The sequence below is a fragment of the Calypte anna genome, chromosome 9 (genome assembly GCF_003957555.1).
Source record: "Calypte anna isolate BGI_N300 chromosome 9, bCalAnn1_v1.p, whole genome shotgun sequence".
NCBI lineage: Eukaryota > Metazoa > Chordata > Aves > Apodiformes > Trochilidae > Calypte > Calypte anna.
In genome coordinates, this window is record NC_044255.1 from 21,376,481 (window position 1) to 21,393,400 (window position 16,920).

General features: G+C 42.9%; 1 protein-coding gene across 1 annotated transcript in view; it reads left to right on the forward strand.

The window, feature by feature from the left end:
* Positions 1 to 16,345, forward strand: part of LOC103535465 (histone-lysine N-methyltransferase MECOM) — a 143,718-nt gene extending 127,373 nt beyond the window's left edge. Inside the window, exon 2 of the mRNA XM_030455802.1 lies at positions 15,831 to 16,345. Coding sequence (XP_030311662.1) covers positions 15,831 to 16,345 — 515 coding nt within the window. The remainder of the gene's footprint in view (positions 1 to 15,830) is intronic.
* Positions 16,346 to 16,920: the final 575 nt, after the last annotated feature.

A 16,920-nucleotide genomic window follows, 5' to 3' on the forward strand; every position in this document is an offset into this window, starting at 1 on the left:
GCTTTGAGGCAGCTCCATGATTTTTTGGACTCCTACCTTAGGCAGATCATGGCTAGAAAATGAAATAAAAGCTTTCCTCATCCATGTAATATATCCTGGATTTATTTCCTTCAGTAAACAGTAGGACAAGAGTATTTTTGGTGGTTATGTGCCCTGTTTGTCTCTTTGCTCTGGTGTGTTTAACTCACTAAGAATAAAATTGTTTTACTCACATGACTAAAATTGGATTTAAGTGACAAAAAACTCCTCAGCAAGGAGGAAGAATTTATGGTCTGATCCTTGGTTTTCCTGGCAGAACTGAAATATTCTATCAGTGATAATCTGTATCACCCTCCTTGGTGCCTTTAGCAGAGCTGATGCTGCAGCTTGGAAATCTGGGACTCATATTTTATGTGTAGCTTGGAGGCTGGGATCAGAAAGAGAGGACAAGAATACTCAGGAGCTGCATGGGTACCATCTAAGCTGGTTTGCATCTCCAGGTTTACAATTTGAAAACATGCATACTTATAAAATCAAGGAAAATTTACCAAACCCTCTTTTTTAATTATTATTTTTCTGAGAGAGATAATTCAGTGGCAGCATTGGGTTTGTTTTGTTGTTTGGGTTCTCTGGGTTAATTTATCTAAGCTCCTTTCCCTATTTATTTTTATGCTTGCTTTTTCTTTTCTGAGTGTTAATTTCTAAGATTACATCTTGTTTAAATTTCCCCATTGTACAGGCATCTTTAGCTTGTTTTTCTGCCTGTTATTTTTGGGCGAAGTGGAAGGGGAAAAAACAACCCTGCATCACTGAAAATAACACAAACTTTAAGTGTTGTGATGTCTGCTTTGTGTCATCAGGTGGCTTTTTTGCACGGGGAGAATCACAGCATTTGAAGAAAATTAATATCCAGTAGGAACTCTTCCTGGGGTTAATACTTCCCATTTTGCTCTATTTCATCCCTCCTTTCCCTTGGTTTTCTTGCCCAGTGATACATCAGCTTGCAAATTCTGGCAAAGGCACAAGTTTGCACTGGAAACTTATAAATTAAACTCCTCCCCACCCCAAATGGAAACTTTTTAAGGGAATCCCATGGTATTCAACAGTTTTGTGTGCAGCCAACCCATCTCAGTGGGCTGGTGAAGCTGTGTCTGAGTGTCTCTGTCACTGGGGGGGAGGACACTGGGGTTGCTGCATTCAGACATAGGCAGCTTGGTCTCCTCTTCTGTACAAGAAGCCAGAAAAAGACATTTCTCTCTTCCTGCTGCACACTATAGCTGCTTTCTGCTTTCTCAGGCAGTCTCCAGGTTGAACGTTAGCTCCTTTGGGCTGTCAGACTGCTCACACCCCACATTTTTGTGGATTTGTTTTGCTCCAGGAAATAAGTTATGACAACTCTGTAAGCTCCTATTCTTTCCATCACCATCACACATCACTCTGATTGTTTGTGTAAACACCACTCCTTGGGATGCACCAGCATCACAGGCCTACTAATTTGTTGCACTTGGTTTTTTTTAGTAAATATTCTCTTTGTGGATATTAAATAGTAAGCAGATGTCCATCAGAAAATGTGCTTTATAGGCACTCTTGTTTGACAGAGCTTTGAAGAGCGGGTACATATTGCCTCATAGCTTTTATTTTTTTTTAATCTATTCATTTTAACAGATCAGAAATAAAATAATTAAACAGTAAACTTTCCCCAAAATTCTAACTTATATTGAAAGTCATTCTATTAGCCAGTTTTTCTCAGTCCATTATTTAGCTCAGAGTTTAATGCAGTTTCACTATGACCCCCTAAACACACAGATGTACCTGCAGAGCTGTGTGTACAAATGGTGAGTGAGTAGCACATGTGCCTTTGGGCCCTAAAACAATAATTCTAAATAAAATCTGGCTTTAGACACCCAATGGGCTTTTGTCCCCTGATTGCAGTGGGTATGAACCCCATCCTTTTCTGGCTCAAACTCTCTTGATTCTGCTGAGAGCAGGAAGAGTTGCCATTGCCTGAACTGAAGTCTCTTTCACATAACCATCTGATTTTGCCTGGAATTTTTGGTATATATTAATGATCTCTAAATCTGCCAAATGGATTCCTAATCCTCAAAATTACTTTTGCCTCTTTTACTGTTATTTACTAATATTGCAGGATTGCTGCTCTAAAGCTGGGTAGAATTGCAGAGGGAAAACTCTTATCAATGCATTTCTGCAGCAAAAGCTTTATGTGGCACCTCTGGAACCTATAGGGGATTTGTCATTGATTTCAGGAGGAAAACCTCACTTGAAGTATCAGGCAGATCCCCTCCTCTCCATATATTTGACAGATGGCACAGGATGCACAGTTCTCTCCCACGTTTCCCAAGTTTGTAATTTGTGTTTCACCTTAGTGCCACTTTGTGAATTTATTGGCAGCCAGAAGCACTTCATCAAGATTATAGAGTTTTTGCCTACCTTTTGGTAGTTATAACATTTTTTAAAGGAGCTTTTTAGTTATTTTTCACTAAAGTGCCACATGGCTGCCAAGTACCAGCCTGCCACAGGAGCTAAGTCATATTTTTAAGAGCCTAGGAGGATGCATCAAAACTCAGCTAGCACTTCCATGGATGGGGGGATATTTGGTTAAATAGATGTTTATCTGGGAAAGTCATCATCTGGCTAGCAGCACACTGAATGTTTCTAAGCAGCTAACTTATGTATACTAAACAAATTTGGTTTGGCTGCAGCTAGAGCTGCCCTGTGGAAATTCTCAACATACATTTGTTTGATTGAGCTGTCATTTTCAGTTGATCTGCTGATGATCTGTGTCACTTTGTTTAAATGTCCTGGTGAGGTTTTTTTTTTATATACAGTGCAAAGCCAGTCCTCTTTCTGTGATGGATTAAATTGAGGTGAAATTTGAGAGTTACTCCTGTTTTCGATTTCTGTGCTCTGAGACAGGTGGGCTGGAATGACAAAGAACTTCACACACAAACACATTAAAACCAAAATGGAGTGGATGCCCTTATGATTTAAAACATCCGTAGATGTGTCAACTACCAAATGCTCCTGTTCAAAGAAGTTGCTGGGATTTGCACTTTAAACAACAAGTGGTATTTATTTGGTCTATCCCATTCAGCTAAAATACCTGGGAAAAAATGATGCTGAGCTCTTTCTTCTACAAAATTCCCTCTGGATGCTTCAATGCTTGGGGTTTGGCCTCTGGTGAAAGAACATAAGGCTGTCCCAAAATGAAGTCCCTGATGAGCAGCAGGGAATAGAAATGGACTCTCCTGCATAGTGGGAGTCCTCCAAACCAGTCTGGGAGCTGGGCAGCATCTCTGGTGGTCTCAGCCCAGGAGCTTTTCACAGGCACTTTCTAATAGGCCAAAATTCCCTTTGGACTACAGCTCCTGGCTGAGGTTTTCTGGGCTTTGGGAAGGACTTCTCAAGCTTTGAGCTTTCACTTCTTAGTTGGGAGAAGAAACCAACACCCACATTGGTACAACCTCCTTTCAGGAAGTTGTAGAGAGTGAGGTCTCCCCTCAGCCTCCTTTTCTCCAGGCTGAACATCCCCAGTTCCCTCAACTGCTCCTCATGATATTTGCTTTTTATTTCCTCTGCTAAGCTTGGAGTTCTGTGTGGTTCTTACCCATCTTGCTGAATTAAGAGGCACAGGAGTGTGGAGAAGGTCACTGAAGGTGTTAGTTTGATGCCTGAGCTCTATGAAGAGCTGCTTTTATTTGACTTCAGCTCTTAATGAATTAATGAGGGACAGTTAAAAATGCAATTTGTTGCTCTCACTTTGTCTCTGAGAGTAGCAAGCTCAGCCCATGCTGCTCCCGCTCTGCTCTCCTGGCACAGACACTGATGCTCTAGGGAAGGCTTTGGGACAAAAGATTTCCTTCTGGGACCACTCTGGCTCTGCAGTCTGGCTTGAAAGTTTCTGAGCATTTTTGACTACGTTTTGGGAAGAAAGGAAATGAAGTCATTCTCAGAACAACGTCAGGAAAAGACACACTGTTTTCCTCACACACAAATGTGTACTCCTCAAGCTATTTTTAATCAAAGACTCCATCACTTCCATGATTTGGAATGTGTCTCTGGGTGTGTATATATATAATATTATATTACATCCCCATTTTGTATATATACATTCCTGTCATTATAAACAGTGCTTAAATCCATGTCCATAAACATAAATAGATATAGTTAAGTACTCTTTATAACAAAAGATTAGGCTGTAGTGACATAATAAGTAGAATTAAAGTATATAACAACCTCATGTTTGTTTGAGCTTGCAGGGTCCTCTGTGAGTCCTTGGGATGGAGAGCCCTGGGCCAGGGTCTCTGTGGCATGGCATCCTATTACACTGAGCCTGACTTTGCTCCATTAACTTCTATGGTTTTATTTAAGCTGTTGTACAGCAGCCTGCACATGAAAACAATAGAACTCATGAGGGTTGCCAATTTGAGGAGGGGAAAAAAAAAGAAAAGATTATTTTTCAAATTTGTTTCCAAGTTACTGGGATGTTGGGATGAACCAGAAGCTTTCAGAGTGCTGATTTATTGCTCTCCACTAACAGCTCACCAGGAATCCTCTGCTTTTCCAAGATCAACAGTTTCATAGAAAGCGATACAAGGTGTACAGAACAAAGAGTGGAATAAATTGCATTAGCAGTTAACTTTCTTTACAGTTAATATATATCAATAAATATCTACAAAACATCTGAGGCTTTGACCAGGAATCCATGCAAAATAAACTGAAGTCCTACTCTTTTTCTTTCCTTTTTTTTAAAGTCAAAATAGATCTAACTGATGTTAACTGTTTCACAGCAGGGGACTCGTTCTGGTTTCACACTGGTGTCACTGTTGATTTTGGAGGGGGGATGTGATCAGAATAAGGACTGTCACTCCTCCTGCCTTACAACAGGCTACTGGTGCTACAAGAGCACTTGGCATTTCCATACTGTCCTGTTCTGCATCTTCAAAGCACCGGGGAGAGATGAGCTGTGTGCCAAGGGGCTCATCTGAGGCAAATGAGATAATATGATCCCGTGGAAGAAATGGGAAACCCAAGAGGGAATGGGAGAATTCATTGACTGGATGTGTTTGCAAAAGCAACTGCATGTGCAGTTCCTCATTCACTGCAAGCCAAAGCTCTATGGTTTGTGAGAACCCAGGTCTGTCTTCTTAGTCCTGTGTGTGCTGAAATAACTTTTCAATCTTTTTTTAACTAGCTGGTCTTGAAAAATTTGGGTCTTTGTTGCTCAAAACCTCCCCAGTGGTTTCTGTGTCTGTAATATCTCTGTCAAGCTTTGGCTTCAGTGGAAATCTCCAAACATGAGAGAAGAGAACCCTTGGCAGTGGGGCTTCTGGTCCTGAGAGCTGCAGGGGAAAGGTTTTCCCTGCAGATGGATGTAACATATTTTACTCATTTTCCTCCAAAGAATGAGGAAAGGAGGTGAACAGAGCGAGGTGTTACTCTGACCAAATGAAGGGTGTAGCATAGGGTGTTTTTTGGCTGAGGCTGCAAATACTTAAAGAGGGAGCAGGCACCTCCTGGTGTCGGGGTTGGACCACCAGCAAGTGAGAGAAGCAAGAGTGGAAAACTCTTAGATAGTGTTGAAAACCTCAAAGCAGTCACCTTGTAGAGAGCTTACACTTCAGAGACGTGCTGGGTGAAAATACAGCCAGACAAACACCCTCAGCAAAGCTTCTAAATTGCTCGAGGAACAGTTTTATAGGAAAGAGGTGACAACATCCTGGATTTGCCTAATTTCTGCAAACACTTCTCTTTTTAAAAAGAGTCTCCTTATTGCTCAGCAAAAGTCTCAGAGCTGTAATATTTTGATTTTATTATTTTTTTTTTACAGCTCAATATTTTCCTTTTCCATGATTTTTCGGTAACAACGTGGAAAAGAAAATGAAGCAGCTCTGAGAAAAGTGAGAGGAGAAAGAAATGGGAAAGAGTGGAGAGAAAAGAAAAGGTTTTCAAGGGAAAAGCCAACCTCTGTTTCTCAAACACCTTCTTGTGGCAGAGGGTGTAGGCAGGGCATGGGGAGGGAGCTGTGTTTGCTGGCAGTGCAGCATCCCTGGAGTGCACAAAGCCCTCTGGTGATGGAAGGGCTGGGACCTCGTTTTATGTGGGTGGTGTGGTTGCAAAAAGCTCAGCCTATTCCCCTTAAAAAAAGGCCAAGAAAAATAAGTGCTACAAATCCTTGTAGCTCATCACACTCGTGTGCTCTGATTTTTAGGAAAAAATAAACTTAGAATGGCAATGGAGAATTATGTGTGTACTTAACGGGTGTAGTTTTCTTTTGTCTCAATCCTTGCTGTAAGTCCTACTGCCATGAGATACCCCTTAAATTCCAACTTTGTGATAGACCCACCTTTTGAAACGTGTCAAGAGAAACAAATGGATACTATGGAGCATGAGTCTTCTGTGGATATTATTGGGTACTTTTAAAAATGTACAGTGGGACAGGTAGAATATGGTTTGTCAGAACAAACTGGAAGTTTTAACAGAAATGGGCAGTGTCTGGAGCAAAGGGGAACTGGGATCAGTGAGGATAATGTAGATCAGTTCAGAGTGCTTTTTTTTTTCTGGACAAATGAAACAAGATTCTTTTTAAAACCATTTATGTGTTGTGTTGATGAAGATACAGGTTAGAAGGATTTGTCAAAGCTATGTGTGCTAGTCAAGGACCTAGGTTTCACAGAGACAAATGGGAACAAATTGTCATCCATGTCTTGGAAAAAATGCTGTCATGCAGGAGTGTTCTTTCATGTGATGATATAAAACTGTCCCCAAAGGGTTTTTTTTGTAAAAAAAAAATAATTCTGACTTTACTGATCCAAAGAGGTTGTATATAAACAGAGACTAATGCCCTACAGAATGATACAGAATATGCTTGCAAGTGTGACATAAAATATAAGTTGCTCAGAAGATTCATGATTTTCCAATCAGCTAAGTACATCTTGCTTGTTACTGGGTGACCTTGTGGAGATCTCACTACAGCACATGCTGCTGAGAAGTCACTTGCAGGAAAAATTGTGGCCTTGTATCTCCTCAGAAACAAATGCTGGAAACCAGTCCTGCCAGACCTTGAGTTTTTGAAGTGGACAGTGTTGTAGGATTAATGGCTGGATACTTTTCCTGATTAGTGTACTTGTTACATGTACTTCTGTTAGCATCTCAAGGACTTAACTACACTGCATCACAGTGTGGCTCAAATAGAATTAAGACTCTCTCACTTTAATTGCATAATTAAAAAGCTGTCTGGCTGCTGATACAAACCCTTCCAACTCCTCTCTATGGCAGCTCAATTTTCCAGAGGCAACTCTCTGAAACTCAAGCACTCCCTGAAATACTTGGGGACATCCCTGGTGCTCTGCCACCTCCACTGGGCTTCTCCAAGAACCCCTCAGCTCTTGCTCTTTCATTCCCAGCTGCCTTCCTCTTACTGATCTGTGTCCTGGGCTCTTCCCAAATGGGGTCTGGGTAGGGCATCCCTGTGGGGTTCAGGCAGGGCAGGTTCCCTCCCTGATGATTTCCCCAGGACCTTTTTTTCATGACTGGTCATGGATGGGGTGGCTTAACCTTCATAAATTTTCCTTTTTTGTTTTTTTAATTTGTCCTTGCTTAACGAAAGAATTGCTCAGCTTCCCAATGGGATATTTGTAGGCCAGGGCTGAAGTGGCTGCTGACAGGAATGGGTTAAATTCCTTTTTATTTGTAATGTGCTTTTGAAACGGAACTTCATGACCTGGCTTTTTCCCTTCTATTTTTTTTTTTCAACTGATTGCACTTTGCTGCATTATAAGGGAGCAAATGCATTTGTGTCTCAGGACCGTACTCTACCAGATACTGACATGTTCAACATCTCCTGTGGCTTACCAAACACATCAGGGATGTAGACCTCCCTCTGTTTTCTCATTATGCCAAATAATGAAATGTGGAAATAACTCTAATCCTTTCTTCTGGTTGTGCTGTACCTCTGAAAATACGATAAACTCAATCCAATTAAAAGTCATTACCTCTACAAGGCTCAGTCTCTATCTATAACCTTTATTTTATAATTCACTCTGTTATCTGTCTTCATTATAATTTGGTAGAATAGTCATCTTTTATTAGTGCTTTCTTTCAGAAAGAAGCATATGATTTCCACTGCTAATTTGTGACACTTCTTAGTTTAAAACAGTAAAGGTCTACTAATGAGTAAAAAGTTCAGTTACGCTGATTTATTACATTCAGATAAAGTTTCATTTGTGTTGATTATAAGACTGCAGGTTTTAGTAATTGTTTTCATTTTAAAGTGGTTTTTTGCAGCAATAGTTTTTTACAGTGTCAGGGGCTGTTAATGTGTTACCTTTTCTGTCTTACATTTTGTTCCCAGTCAGTATTTTCTATCTAGAAGTGGCTGATCTCACTAATTCACATTTAACCTTCCTGTCCTTAGGTTTCTCCTAAACACACTCACTGGCTTCTCATGCCATGGCACTGTTAGAATATATGTCATGTTTACCACTATGGCAATCAAACAATGAACAAAACCTGGTCCCTCTAATCCATTTTCCTCCCTTAGCAGTGACCAGTGCTCAGGGCTCAAAATTTCAAGGCCAATTCCCCCTCCCTTTCCTTGCATCTACTCCACATAGTCACAAAGAGCATTAGTCAGTAGGTGTTAGCTCCTGCAGCTCTGCTTGGTTGAAATATTTTACTAAGATACAAATTTAAGCTCCGAGTTAGAATTTCAGCATATTTTGGGCTGCCTCCCAGCTTATGTGGATCTCTAGAGGCTCCTTGCTAGCTTCAGATCTGGCCTTCAGTACATCAAACCCTACCCCTGGCATTTCCTTCTCCTCTTACCCCCCTGCTCTGTGTAACCCAGAAAAGATTTCTGAAAGTCAATTATATATATATTCCATTGAGGAAACTTTATCAACCAGCACCAAAGTTTATTGGCACTAGCCAGTGATATAATGGGTAGTTTAAACCCTGCTAACTGCGAATAATTTTTCAGTGGTGTTTATGATTGCTGTAGATTTGAACAGACCAAGAGTACAGATAACATAAATATTTCCACAGGAGATGATTGTACTGGAACTATAAATAAAATTAGCCTCAACTTGTAAATAAATTCAGTGCGTGCCAGCCAACATTTATAATTTTTTTGTTGCTGCATATAATACAATTATTTGTATGGAAAGTGCAAGGGAACGTGAGCAGCCAAATTTTCTTTCCAGCTATGCAGGTGCAACTTCCCCTGACATCAAGGAGAGCAGCTCCTGTGCAAATGAAAGTACAGTTTGACCCCAAGTCTCTGAGTGCTGGACCCTAATTAAAAGCCAGGGTCTGGTCCACATCAGATGCTTTTGACTGTGTTACTCAATTAGACATGAATGACACTAGACAGAGCACCAAATGCTACCAGTTATTGTAGGGGCTGATAGTGAGAATTGCCAGAGATGACAGGCAGGTCCCTATGCAGTTGCTATACCACAACTTTGCTGGTCCAGTACCACCACCTGGCAATGCTGGAATTATCCTCTCTGGAAGTCTTGGTGTTCTTGAGTGTCTGCAACGTGGCTTCTCACTCGCCTGGATGGATTTTTCCCAAGCAGTTGGTGCTCATGCAGCCATGAGGAGCTTCCTCCTGCTCCCACTGTGAGCCTCTTGTTTCAGGGTCACTTTTTACAAAAGGTAATTTCAGAAGAAAACGTTGCTTCTCATGCAAGGCAGGTTTCAAATTTTTCTTGTGAGAGTGGTCTGTGCTGTTACTGATCTCACCATCAGGCACAGACAGAAGCTCCCAGCAGCCCTTTGCAGTTGATCAAAGCAATGATCCCAGCAGCTCAGCTTCTCGTGGATGTCGCAGCACCATGAGGAGTTGGTGTCCTCGGTACTCCAGCCTCATAGCGGGCTGTGCTCAGCCTCTCCCGGGCTGCCTTTTCCTCCTGCCTTTGTCTGCGCAGCTTTTCCTACAACTCCCTCTTCTGCCAGCACAGCAGAAGGGTTCGCTCCGTGCCGGGAGGCTCCTGGGAACACGCGGTGCCAATGCGACCTGCAGCATCACCAGCACCCAGGGGAAGCTGCAATCCTGTTTTTCCCCCTCTCGTTTTGTTCCATTAGCATCAATCCAAAGAAATTCCAGCGATTTTGGCTAACTCCAGGACAGACGCTGCCCTCGTTTATGCTGTGGTGAAAGTCTAAAGTAATTAATGTGGATTTAGCAGTTGTGCAAGAGAAATCAGAATCTGGCTTTGAGGGTGCTTTGGGGCTCTTTGCTCTCATTGCCTGCTCCATGCACGTGGTGGTCCAGGTTGGACCTTTTAGGTGGGTTCAGGGCAGCTTTGGTTTTCTCACACCTGTGCAAGTGCCAAGTAACAGAAGGATGTAAAATACTTGTGCATTTGAAGGCTGATATTTGTGAAACTATTTTTCCTTGGTAATTGAACTTTGTCTCTAAACTCAGGTGTGGAACCAAACTGTCTATTTCTAAGAGTGCTTTTTCTCTCTCCTCTGAGTTTTATGATTTTTACCTAACTGGGAATTACTGGTTCTATTCTGTTTAGAATCTAATCTCACTTATTAGATCTATCTGATGCTTTTCACAATGGGGTCCTGCCTGCCCCCCCACAATACCAATAGTGATAAATGAGCAGCATTAGGACCAGCTCCACACAACAGTTCTGTGACCAGGGAGCAGTACAAACCAGTTTCAGGTATGTTAACTGATAAAATGTGCAAGTAGAGTAATGTAGCTCTTGGCTAGAGTCCCTTCTGAGGCTGGAGATACTAACCCAACCTTTTGTGTTTCTAAAGCCTAAGGATCCTTCTTTTTTTCTCCTCCAGAGGAGGTAAAAGTGCCCCCCTTTGAGTCAGGGTTACCTGGCATGGGACTCTTAGGTGGCTCCCATTTTTCATTCACCACTGGCTAAATGTTCCTTTGGAAGCTCATGGGCTTTCTTTTGATATTCTGCTTTTCCTGACCTCCCATGTTCTAGACTGATGTGGATATATGTTGCAATCAATCAGTCCCTGCCTGTAACAGTTTTTCTTTAATACTCGTTCAAACAGAGATTCAGATAAAGGTGTCCCCTTTGTATGCAGCAGGAAATGCCTGCCTCCTTTGCAGATATCTCTGCAAATACTCCATGCCAGTTTCCTCAGCACTGAATAGAAATGCTAGGTCAAACAAATAGAAACAAATGTTCTCTGGTCTCTCTCAAGGCTCCAGACGAGGGTTTTGTGGTGATCCACCCTTGCTGTACACAGGAGGAGGGTCCAATTCACACTGTCCTGTTGTGCTACCCCAAAGCCCTCACTGATGCATCCTAGCCAAAAGCTCCATATCAGGCATGATCCCCAGAGGTAATGGAGCTCAGAGCTCCTGACATGTGATGGACTTCTCCCAGTTAACAGTGCCAGGTCCTTCCAATGTCTAATCTTTGGATCTTGGGCTCATCTTTCTCACCTTTGGGAAGCTGCAGGCATCAACTTGTGTGAATATTCTTTTGCAAAGAACCACTTCCATATTTATCTCAGCTTTATCTTGCTTGAAGATGGTGACATTAGAAATACTGTTGAAGTAGGCTCTCTGGATGCTTTTGCTTCCAGCCTTGCTCCTCCATCCAGAGCACTTAGCCACTCAGCTTATGTCACTGGTGTCCACGTGCATGACTGCAAGTGCAGAGAACTTTATTCATGTGCTAGAGGGTTTATCAGTCAATAGCTGCTTTGGGAATGTGTCTCCTCAGACACAAATTACCTGAAGAAAGGGAGGATGCAAAGTCTGCATGGATGGATTTGTTTTTTAGGGGTGGCTTTGGGTCTGGAGAGCTGGGTGAAACCTTGATTTTCAGAGGACTTTCAGGAACTTTGAGTTGAAGAACACTCTGAAATGCTGATAAATATATATATATATAATATGCACAACAGGCCAGCACATCCCCTCGTGGTGAGATGCTGTCATGTGGTATTTTGGCTGCAGAAAGACATTGTCACTGAAGGTGTGGCCCAGTGTGTTTCTGAAAAGAGCACCTCCATGTATTTCCAACTGGAAAGTGGTTTGGGTTACGTCCAGCAACCTCTGCCTCTCTTGGTCCTTAGTGCCTCCTAAAGAATTCCTCTTGGAGAGGAAGAGCGTGCTGAACTGCTAAGAAACATGGAAACATGGACATGGAAGGAAGTTCTCTCCTCCTCCCAGCCATGCCCAGGAGACCTCTTGGTCTCCAAAGTGACCCCACGCCCTGGAGTCCTGGTGACAGCTCTGGCACATGGCTTGGGCTCGCCCCTCCTCACCGGGCACGTCCCCAGCAGGCAGCCACGTGGCCTCTTTCCTGCTGGCGTGCAAGGTTGTGTCAAAAGTGCAAATGCAGGTGTCCACCCTGGTCATTTAGTAGCAATTAACCTTTCCTCCTGGGTTTCCTTTGAAGCTTGCTCATGTTTTTATTATAAAATAACAGTGAAGAATTTTATGGAGGTTAGTATCTCAGCTCCCACATTACCTAATCTCATCTGGTCCTTTATCAGGGGGCTCAGTTTTATTTCATCTCATTTTGAGCTGGGATAATTACTGGAGTTTAAAGAAGCCATCTTGAATTTCAAAACTGCAGTGCTGTCTGAATGATTTGCAGTTCACTGGGAAAGTGATGCTTACCAGCACAGTCCTTGGGTCTAATTCTAACCTCCCAAAGATTTTCTATCAGTCAATACCCCACAGTTCTGTTAGAAGTCCCTCTGATCCATGAGGGTGTAAATTTTAAGGAGAATAGTCCCACACTCCTTGAAAATGAAGACTGACTCCTGGTTCATACACATTGATTTTTAATATCTCTTTTCATCACTAATTTCACAAATATATCTTCATGGTCTTCCTGCCTCTTGGTTATTCAGCTTCTTTTTCCTTTTGAGGTTTTAACATATATTTTTTTCTAGAACACATCACTGTTTCAGGCAGAACAGTATTTCTCTTTTACCCACACTCTTAGGGCTTTGGGCCACCATAGGCATATTCCATTTTTCCAGAGCTTTTAAACTGAAATCCCATGTTTAACGACGGCATTGGGTGTGGCTGCTGGAAATCAAAGGAGGCACAATAGACCCAGCAAAAGGACTTGTCTCCCTGCCAGCCTTCCAGAGGCCAATTTATCAGCTGCAGGTTTGACCCTATATGGCTAAAACCGAGCGCAGCCAGAATGACTGAGATAAGTATAACCCAGGCCTCTGAGGCTGCAAGAGAGAAATTAAACTGGACTGTCCCTGGGGGAGAAGAAACATCTGCAAGGCCATGCTTCTGTTAAATCTTTGAGGCTCAGCTTGTGCCTGCTCGTGGGCAATCACTGCTGGAGAGGGGGGTTAAGGAAGGGGTCCTGTGGGAGAAAGGCTCAGAGCAGGTCACTGCTTGCTGTGACTTAGGTGGTTTGTCTGGGGCTGCCCTGTGGAGGAGAGTGAATTGTGGTTAAGGGACACAGGGAGAGCCTTGGCTTTATGGGGCACTGCTTGATGGGGTGGGGACAATGGCAGTGCCTGTGTGAGATGGGCTTTTAAAGGAGGTTGTGTCATGCACTCAGCTGTCATGGAAAATCAGTAGGATTTCAATGCCTGAAGTTTTTAAGCCTCCCCCACCTCCCCTTCCAGTGAGCCATGTGCTTATCATCATCCAGATCACTTTCCTTGTGTGATTTCTCTTCCTGCACCCCATCTGTATACGTGGGTTTGGGTTGGGTTTTTTTTCCTGTTTCAAAACCAGTCCTTTAGACAGCCCTGCAAGCTAAACAGTTGGGGGAAGACATCTGATGGGAAGAGGGCCTTCCATGGCTGGATGCAGCATCCCTGCTGACCTCTGAAGTCAGTGGAGCCACTGGAGCTACTGGGATGCTTGGGAGGCACAGCCCATCCTCTGCCACCACACTGGAGCAGAGCCATGGTTGAGGGCAGCAGCAATGCCCCAGCAGGACAGAGATGGCTGATAACTTGGGTGTTTCAGTGAGATGAAGGGTGGCATCCAGGTGGAGCTGTGTCTCTACTCTTTTCATGACTTCTTTCCTGTCTCTTGGAGTCCAGGTTGAGTTTTGCCATGGGTAGAAAAGTGCAGGCATGGGCTCAGAGGTGCTACACACAGAGCAAGCTCTCTGCACTGGTGCTTTTCACAAGCTCTTGAGCATCTTGGCCAAACTCAGTACCCACTGAGCTATGACAGGCAGGATTTCTAAAGCTTAAGTGATGGAAAATTCCTCTGCATGTCCTTCTCTGCTAACTGGCAGAGTCAGTCGAGAATTTTGACTGCTCAAAGAGCCAGGTATTAGAAAAGTGACAAACTAATCGATATTGGGTCCAGTTGTGAAAGTGCAGGGAGAGTCTGCCAACCCAGAGGCCGAGGCAAAGAGTAGCTGAACTTTCTTGTGACATGTATGAGGTCATAGCCAGTGCCACATAAAAGAAAGAAAAACAGTTCATGGCTGTGAATAAATTGCTCACAGATGAAGAATCCAGTTTGCCAGTCATGTGATGGGAGCAATCTATTCGAATGATTTGTTATGTCCCAGTGTTTGTCTTAGGCAGTACCAGAAGCATGAAAGTACAGATATAAAACTGTGAGATAATATGTAACAAAGATGTGAGAGATAATGGGCTATGACCAGTTTCTAGTGGAAAAGGCATACGGTGCTAATCTACCATGGATAGTTTCTTAAATGAGCAAGAAATTGAAAGAATATTTTAAAGTTTCCTGTTTCTTCACTGAAACGGAGTCATTCTGGGTGCCAAGCTCAGCGTAACACTTTAATTTCTGAGCCAACCATATTATGCAAATATCCTTATGCTCAGATGTTAAATACCTGATCTCAACCTTATTCCTTAGAGAACAGTATTGCACCTCTTATTTAGGTTAGCATGCAGAGGGACAAATGCTGGTGTTTAGGAAAAGTATGGTAACATTAATGAAGTGAAATGAATGTAAACAATTCAGAAGGGTTTGGGGTAGTTTGGCTTTTTGCTTCTTTTGCCTGCATTAATGGGTTGAGTGCTGCATTGCCTGTGCAGCTGAAGCCCCTGCTGAAGTCACTCAGTTGTTTTTTTAACTAAAAGGAATGCACAATCAGCCTTACGTTTTGAGCTGTCAGAAATAGTAAGATTTTTTCTTTTTTTTCTTTTCTTTTTTGTCTGCTGGCTAGGCCCCAGAGATGAAGGAATTTTTTTTTTTTTAATGGGTTTTGGATCTGCCCCAGGTCTTTTGCAACTGTAAAAGGAGAAGGTTCATGCTCTCTTTAAGGTGCTGTTTGGATCCTGAACTTATTTTAGACCATTGAGTTTCTCAGAGGTCAGTGGTAAGACACTGATTTACATCAGCTGAAGCTCTTGCCAAGAGTTGTGTGGTAGGCTGGATCCTTTCTTCCAAAGACTAATTGGAGGCCATCAAACTTAATTTTGGCTACTTTAAGTTCAATCTGTCTCTCTGAAAGACTGGTAAAGCTTTTCTGCTTTTCACTTCACTTAGATTTCAGTTGTAAGGTATAATGCTGCCTTTCAATTTTAATTTCAAAGAGTCTGTGATGCAAAGCGCTACATCCGGACCAGATTGGACAATGGGCTGTGCCCGCCCGGACATCTGTATGCAATTCCCTTGCTTGTGCTCAGTGATGGAAACCACTTTTGATGTCAGGAATATTGAGAAGTTCTGTGTACCCCCAGGCCTATGATAGGAAAGAGGCTCAGCTCCTTCCAGGCTGAGGCTCTGCTGCTGGACTAGTGATTGATGAAGGTTCTGCCCTCCTACCAAACTGTCCTCTCCATTTCGTGGGTGGGCCGAAAGGGCTTCATGTGCAAAAGCTGTCAAGATGTCTCAAATCCTGCTGTTTGGCTTTGTTTTCCAGGTGATGAATGTTTGTATGAAAGTTTTCCTGAACTTCCTTTGGAGGAAGCACCAGAAGCTGATGGAGAGGCTGCAAACATCCAGTGCCCAACCTCCATTGGCATTCAAGAGCCATCTTCTCCAGCAACCTCCAGTGAAGCTTTCACACCAAAGGAGAGCTCTCCTTACAAGGCTCCAATATACATTCCTGATGACATTCCCATTCCTTCTGAGTTTGAACTCCGAGAATCCAACATTCCAGGAGCAGGATTAGGAATATGGACCAAAAGGAAGATCGAAGCAGGGGAAAAGTTTGGCCCTTTTGTAGGAGAGCAGCGACCACACCTTAAAGATCCCAGTTACGGTTGGGAGGTAAGGCACTTCACATTCTTTTGGTCTGTTGAACTCTCTTGTATGTCTATAAACACAGAAATATTTGCAGAATTCGAGCCTTATCCTGCAGCAGCCAGGGGATATTTTTGTGCACTGAGACTGCTTCGTGGCCTTTCGGGTTTTTCTGGCTGGCAAGAAGTGTAGACGAAAAGAAGGGCAGGAATTATTGTTGTGTTTTGTTCATGAAATATGGGTGGATGCTTACAGGTGATGCCTCTTTTGCAGAAGGAAAGAGGAATTTGCATTGATGGAACAGTTCTGTACCATTTTCTCTTGTGAAATCCTGCAGTATGTCTGGGGGTGAGGGATTTGCAAGTGACACTGTGGTCCCCATTTGAAAATGAAATGGATGTTGCCTTCAGGGCTGTGCATTGCCACTTTCCAACAGCAATGGTTAGAGCAGTGCTCAGATCTACTCTTGTTTGGCTAGAATTGCTAGTGCAGAACCTTGTCCTACTTAGGGATTTCAAAAGCTGAGGATTTCATCCTGCTTCCATTTAACTTCATGGAAATTTTGCCATCTATTCAGTGAAAGTACATTTGGATGCTGGGGTCGAGCCTGGGGCACACGGGGATGATATTTTTGTAGGTACTCTCAGAACAGCTGCTTTTCTTGAAGGAGCCCAAGGCCTCCTTTTGTGAGTCCCAGAAGTTGCCTCTTCCTTTCCCTGCCTTTGAGGGCAAAGTGTTTTCCTCACTGCTGTGGCACCATGGAGCTG